At 45.5% G+C, this 7,370-nt stretch overlaps 1 protein-coding gene across 1 annotated transcript in view; it reads left to right on the forward strand.

The window, feature by feature from the left end:
• LOC108514656 (transcription initiation factor TFIID subunit 1-like) overlaps positions 1-7,370 on the forward strand; it is a 73,814-nt gene that overhangs the window by 1,925 nt on the left and 64,519 nt on the right. Inside the window, exons 4-7 of the mRNA XM_017851055.1 lie at positions 3-2,817; positions 2,974-3,093; positions 3,422-3,597; positions 4,185-4,389. Of these exons, the coding sequence (XP_017706544.1) occupies positions 3-2,817; positions 2,974-3,093; positions 3,422-3,597; positions 4,185-4,389 (3,316 nt within the window). The remainder of the gene's footprint in view (positions 1-2; positions 2,818-2,973; positions 3,094-3,421; positions 3,598-4,184; positions 4,390-7,370) is intronic.

Here is a 7,370-nt window from a genome sequence, read left to right on the forward strand (position 1 = left end):
AGCATCTTGGATGATGAGTGTAGGAAGCACTTAGCAGGCTTGGGGGCTTTGGGGCTGGGCAGCCTGATCACTGAACTTACGGCAAATGAAGAATTGACCGGGACTGCCGGTACCTTGGTAAATGATGAAGGGTGGAGTACAGAAGAAGCTGTGGACTATTCAGACATCAACGAGGTGGCAGAAGATGAAAGCCAGAAATACCAGCAGACGATGGGGAGCTTGCAGCCCCTTCGCCACTCAGATTATGATGAAGATGACTATGATGCTAATTGCGAAGACAGTGATTGCAAGTTGATGCCTCCTCCACCTCCACCCCGGGGACCAATGAAGAAGGATAAGTACCAGGATGCTATTACCTGTGTGTCTGAAAATGGAGAAGGCATCATCTTGCCCTCCATCATTGCCCCTTCCTTTTTGGCCTCAGAGAAAGTGGACTTCAGTAGTTACTCTGACTCAGAATCTGAGATGGGACCTCAGGAAGCAACACAGGCAGAATCTGAGGATGGAAAGCTGACCCTTCCGTTGACTGGGATTATGCAGCATGATGCCACCAAGCTGTTGCCAAGTGTCACAGAACTTTTTCCAGAATTTCGACCTGGAAAGGTGTTACGCTTCCTACGTCTTTTTGGACCAGGGAAGAATGTCCCATCTGTTTGGCGGAGTGCTCGGAGAAAGAGGAAGAAGCATCGTGAGCTGATACAGGAAGAGCAGATCCAGGAAGTGGAATGCTCAGTAGAATCAGAAGTCAGCCAGAAGTCTTTGTGGAACTATGACTACGCTCCACGACCACCTCCAGAGCAATGTCTCTCTGATGATGAAATCACGATGATGGTTCCTGTGGAGTCCAAATTTTCCCAGTCAACTGGAGATGTAGATAAAGTGACAGATACCAAACCAAGAGTGGCTGAGTGGCGTTATGGGCCTGCCCAACTGTGGTATGATATGCTGGGTGTCTCTGAAGATGGCAGTGGGTTTGACTATGGCTTCAAACTGAGAAAAACACAGCATGAACCTGTGATAAAATCTAGAATGATAGAAGAATTTGGGAAACTTGAGGAAAGCAATGGCACTGATCTTCTGGCTGATGAAAACTTCCTGATGGTAACACAGCTGCATTGGGAGGATTATATCATCTGGGATGGGGAGGATGTCAAACACAAAGGGACAAAACCTCAGCGTGCAAGCCTGGCAGGCTGGCTGCCTTCTAGCATGACTAGGAATGCGATGGCTTACAATGTTCAGCAAGGTTTTGCAGCCACTCTGGATGATGACAAACCTTGGTACTCTATTTTTCCCATTGACAATGAGGATCTGGTGTATGGACGCTGGGAGGACAATATCATTTGGGATGCTCAGGCCATGCCCCGGCTGTTGGAACCTCCTGTTTTGACACTTGATCCCAATGATGAAAACCTCATTTTGGAAATTCCTGATGAGAAGGAAGAGGCCACCTCTAACTCCCCCTCCAAGGAGAGTAAGAAGGAATCATCTCTGAAGAAGAGTAGAATTCTCTTGGGGAAAACAGGAGTCATCAAGGAGGAACCACAGCAGAACATGTCTCAGCCAGAAGTGAAAGATCCATGGAATCTTTCCAGTGATGAGTATTATTACCCCAAGCAACAGAGTCTTCAAGGCACCTTTGGAGGGAATATTATCCAGCATTCAATTCCTGCTGTGGAATTATGGCAACCCTTCTTTCCCACCCACATGGGGCCCATCAAAATCCGGCAGTTCCATCGCCCACCTCTGAAAAAGTATTCATTCGGTGCACTCTCTCAGCCAGGTCCCCATTCAGTCAAACCTTTGCTAAAGCACATCAAAAAAAAGGCCAAGATGAGAGAACAAGAGAGGCAAGCTTCAGGTGGTGGAGAGTTGTTTTTTATGTGCACACCTCAGGATCTCACAGGCAAAGATGGAGATCTTATTCTTGCAGAATATAGTGAGGAAAATGGACCCTTAATGATGCAGGTTGGCATGGCAACCAAGATAAAGAACTATTATAAACGGAAACCTGGAAAAGATCCTGGAGCACCAGATTGTAAATATGGGGAAACTGTTTACTGCCATACATCTCCTTTCCTGGGCTCTCTCCATCCTGGCCAATTACTGCAGGCATTTGAGAACAACCTTTTTCGTGCTCCAATTTATCTTCATAAGATGCCGGAAACTGATTTCTTGATCATTCGGACGAGACAGGGTTACTATATTCGGGAATTAGTGGATATTTTTGTGGTTGGCCAGCAGTGTCCCTTGTTTGAAGTTCCTGGGCCTAACTCCAAAAGGGCCAATACGCATATTCGAGACTTTCTACAGGTTTTTATTTACCGCCTTTTCTGGAAGAGTAAAGATCGGCCACGGAGGATACAAATGGAAGATATAAAAAAAGCCTTTCCTTCTCATTCAGAAAGCAGCATCCGGAAGAGGCTAAAGCTCTGCGCTGACTTCAAACGCACAGGGATGGATTCAAACTGGTGGGTGCTTAAGTCTGATTTTCGTTTACCAACGGAAGAAGAGATCAGAGATATGGTGTCACCAGAGCAGTGCTGTGCTTATTATAGTATGGTAGCTGCAGAGCAACGACTGAAGGATGCTGGCTATAGTGAGAAATCCTTTTTTGCTCCAGAAGAAGAAAATGAGGAAGATTTCCAGATGAAGATTGATGATGAAGTTCACACTGCTCCTTGGAACACCACAAGGGCCTTCATTGCTGCCATGAAGGGCAAGTGTCTCCTAGAGGTGACTGGGGTGGCAGATCCCACAGGGTGTGGTGAAGGATTCTCCTATGTGAAGATTCCAAACAAACCAACACAGCAGAAGGTGGGATTGTGTTTATTTCTAGAATGAGAAAGTCAGGGGAGAAAGAAATGGGTGAGTGGAGGACTTGGAATGTAGTTAAGTTAGCAGAATGACTTAGATTCCTACTTACAAGGAATTCAGGTTTTTAGGATTCTCACTTTTTTTGGTTTGAGGTAGGATGATAAAGAACCTCAGCCAGTGAAGAAGACAGTGACAGGAACAGATGCAGACCTTCGTCGCCTTTCCCTGAAAAATGCCAAGCAACTTCTACGTAAATTTGGTGTGCCTGAGGAAGAGGTGAGTGTGGAAGTGGAAAACTTAAAGGATACTAGAGGCTTTGTATAGAGAGGGAATTGCTAGGGGGCAGATGTATAGAACTATCTGGGGAACTTTGTATTGTAGGGTATAGTAGGATATAGTAAGCTAGGTCTTAGATATTGTTTCAGGAGTTATCTTTCTATGTAATCTGCTTTGGGATGATTTTTCTTTTTTGGTCTAACTAATTGTGTACATTGGCTTGTCCTTTGAAATCCCTGAATGATTTTTGTGTGTATATATATATGTGTGTGTGTGTGTGTGTGTATATATATATATATATATATATACGTGGCTATTTGTCTTGTAGATTAAAAAGTTGTCCCGCTGGGAAGTGATTGATGTGGTGCGCACAATGTCAACAGAACAGGCTCGTTCTGGAGAGGGGCCCATGAGTAAATTTGCCCGCGGATCAAGGTTTTCTGTGGCTGAGCATCAAGAGCGTTACAAAGAGGAATGTCAGCGCATCTTTGACCTACAGAACAAGTGGGTCGTTTTAGTGCTGCAGAAAATCCAAGCTGGAAAGGGGAGGAGTTCCAGGCACTATTTCATAATAAAGAGGAGGTCACCTAAAAGTTTGACTACCTAGGTAGTCAGATATCCGACGTGTCAGGGTAGTATCTGTTTGTAATACCACCACCAGAGTACCTATTTCCTTCAACCAAACTTGGCAAAATTTTTGAATGGAAAGAGACGCTAGTCTTGTGTTCTAGGTTCCATGACAACTCTTATGGCCTACTTGGGCCTAACAAACAGCACAATGGTAGCAGGTGACAGGTGGGGTTTTTTCCTAAAGGTTTGGTTGTGAGAGGACGTTAATACACTGTTAAAAATGACCAGTGTGCTGATTTATTTATCAAATTGTCTCCAGGAATTCTGAAAGAGTTACTACAATTTTTCAAACTTGTCTTGTTGACCAGATGTGTTGGAAAACTTTGTAAAGCTTTTCTGTTAGGGGCCCCATGTCTTAGTTGATTTTGAGTATGCCTTTTTAAGATTGATTTCCCAATTTTTTACTTTTGCCTGCAACCATATTTCTTTAGCTCTTTCTGCACATTGCTTTTCTCTTTTAGGGTTCTGTCATCAACTGAAGTTTTATCAACTGACACAGACAGCAGCTCAGCTGAAGATAGTGACTTTGAAGAAATGGGAAAGAACATTGAGAACATGTTGCAGAACAAGAAAACCAGCTCTCAGCTGTCACGTGAACGGGAGGAGCAGGAGCGGAAGGAACTACAGCGAATGCTACTGGGTGAGGATAGTGGCTTCACAGACAGATAAAGAAGAGAAGGATTTAAAAAGGAGCCTAAATAACCGCAGACTATAACTGAGGGAGATCTGGAGGCAGAAGATGTAGAGGATGCATGTAGAAAAGTCTGTGAGGCCGGGCGCGGTGGCTCAAGCCTGTAATCCCAGCACTTTGGGAGGCCGAGACGGGGGGATCATGAGGTCAGGAGATCGAGACCATCCTGGCTAACACGGTGAAACCCCGTCTCTACTAAAAATACAAAAAATGAGCTGGGCGAGGTGGCGGGTGCCTGTAGTCCCAGCTACTGGGGAGGCTGAGGCAGGAGAATGGCATAAACCCGGGAGGCGGAGCTTGCAGTGAGCTGAGATCCGGCCACTGCACTCCAGCCTGGGCGACAGAGCGAGACTCTGTCCCAAAAAAAAAAGAAAAGTCTGTGAATGGAGTAGAAAGCTTTTTACAATCTGGACTCTAGGATTGTCTGTGGAGGACAAATTTCAGAGATGATGCCACTCCACTACTGCCTCTGTCTGTATCAGGTGCCTGGCCAAGCCTGGGCTATCAGTGCTGTACTTCAAATGAGCTTTTTGTGCATTTATCCTAGAGGGTAAGAGTTTTTAATACAGAATTTGTAAATGAATTTAGGCAGTTATCTTTGAAACTTCTGAAATTACATGTAAAATATGCATATGTGCATTTTATTATTTTTTTGTTTTGGAGACAGGGTTTCATTCTGCCACCCAGGCTGGAGTGCACTGGTACAATCTTAGCTTACTGCAGCCCCCGCCTCCCAGGCTCAAACGATCCTCCTGCCTCAGCCTCCTGAGTAGCTGGGACTATAGGTGCATACCACCATGCCTGGCTAATTTTTGTATTTTTTGTAGAAACGGGATTTCACCATGTTGCCCAGGATAGTCTCGAACTCTTGAGCTCAAAGTGAGCCGCCTGCCTCAGCCTCCCAAAGTGTTGGCATTAGAGGCGTGAGCCACCGCTCCTGGCCTTAAATGTGCGTTTTCTGAGAACATCCATGGCTTTCAGAAGACCCTCAGAAGGAGTCTTAGACCCTGAAAAGAGTTTTAAAATTGTAGAAATTGAGGGTAGGAATAATAAAGACCTGAATTGAGTTGGGATATGGAGGGCATTAAGGATGAAAATCAAGACAACCTTAAGATTTCACTCTGGGATTACTAGAAAGATGTTGGTACCATTGATTAAAGTAGTGCATTTCATGGTCTGACGTGGTGGCTCATGCCTGTAATCTCAGCACTTCGGGAGGTCAAAGTGAGAGGATCACATGAGTCCAGGAGTTTGAGACCAGCCTGGGCAACATGGTGAAACCCTGTTTCTACAGAAAATACAAAAATTAGATGTGGTAGCAGGCACCTATAATTCCAGCTACTCGGGAGGCTGAGGTGGGAGGATCACTTGAGCCTGGGAGGTAGAGGTTGCATTGAGTTGAGATTGCACCACTGCACTCCAGCCTGGGTGACAGGGTGAGACCCTGTCTCAAAAGAAATTAGGAAGGGAATGTGTAGTATGTGGAGTTTGAGGTCCCTTTGACACCCTTGAAGTATACGTGTCAAAGAGGCAGTTGAAAACTTGGATGTAGATATTGCAAGAGAGGATAAAGGCTGATGATGAAGATTTATATGACTTCTCAGTCACAGTAGTCTTCCCTTTGTTTCCTCTTTTCTGTGTAAGTTTTGTGTAATTTCATTGTTTTGGGTGCTTTGTAAAAATGTGATATAGCCCTTCCACCAATGTGGTCATCTATGTTTTCTAGTGTAGTCCTGGAACACAGTATCTATATCATTTGGGAATTAGAAATGTGGAATCTCAGGCCTCACTCCACATCTACTAAATTAGAACCTACATTTGTGGCCGGGTGCGGTGGCTCATGCCTATAATCCTAGCATTTTGGGAGGCCAAGGCGGGCGGATCACCTGAGGTCAGGAGTTTAAGACCAGCCTGGCCAACATGGTAAAACCCCATCTCTACAAAAGTTAGCCAGACATGATGGTGGCTGCCTGTAATCCCAGCTACTTGGGAGACTGAGGCAGGAGAATCGCTCGAACCTAGGAGGCAGAGGTTGCAGTGAGCTGAGAGTGCGCCATTGAACTCTACCCTGGGCGACAGAGTAAAACTCTGTCTCAAAAAAAAAACAAAAAAATCCTACAGTTGAACAAGATCCCCAGGTGATTCCTATTCGTATTAATGTTTGAGAAGCATATGTTAGACTTTAAGACTCGGAACTTGTTTTGTAGTGCCATTTTCCCCTGAATTGTGTGCTTGGGTACTTTTTTTTTTGGAAACAGGGTCTTGTTCTGTTGCCCAGGCTGGAGGGCAGTAGTGCAACCATGGCTTGTTTACTGCAGCCTCAACTTCCTGGGCTCAAGAACCTCAGTAGCTGGGACCACAGGTGTGTACCACCATACCTGGCTAGTTAAAGGCATTTGTAGAGACAGTGTCTTCCTTTGTTGACCAGGCTGGTCTCAAACTCCTGGGCTCAAGCGATCCTCCCACCTTAGCCTCCCCAAATGCTGGGATTATAGGCATGAGCTACTGTACTCGGCCTTGTGTGCTTTTATTTGTAATGTGATCATCACCCACTGCCTACCTGGCCTTTTCTCTTGCACTGTTGTTCAGAGGAATCTGCTTCTCTATCTCCTATAGCAAACATGTAGTTCTTTGAGGTTCTTTCAGAACTTTTTGTACTTATAAAAGTTGGGAAATTGGCCGGACGTGTGGCTTAGGCCTGTAATCCCAGCATGTTGGGAGGCCAAGGCTGGCCTATCTCTTGAGCCCAGGAGTTAGAGACCAGCCTGGGCAACATGACAAGACCCCGTCTCTACAAAAATTTAGCTGGGTATGGTGGTACACACCTGTAGTCCCAGCTACTCAGGAGGCTGAGCTGGAAGGATGGATTGAGCCTGGGAGGTGGAGGTTGCAGTGAGCCGAGATTGCACCACTACTCCAGGCTGGGCAACAGAGCGAGAGAGATCCTGTCTCAAAA

Source organism: Rhinopithecus bieti, unplaced genomic scaffold (assembly GCF_001698545.2).
Source record: "Rhinopithecus bieti isolate Rb0 unplaced genomic scaffold, ASM169854v2 scaffold_34323, whole genome shotgun sequence".
Classification (NCBI taxonomy): Eukaryota; Metazoa; Chordata; class Mammalia; order Primates; family Cercopithecidae; genus Rhinopithecus; species Rhinopithecus bieti.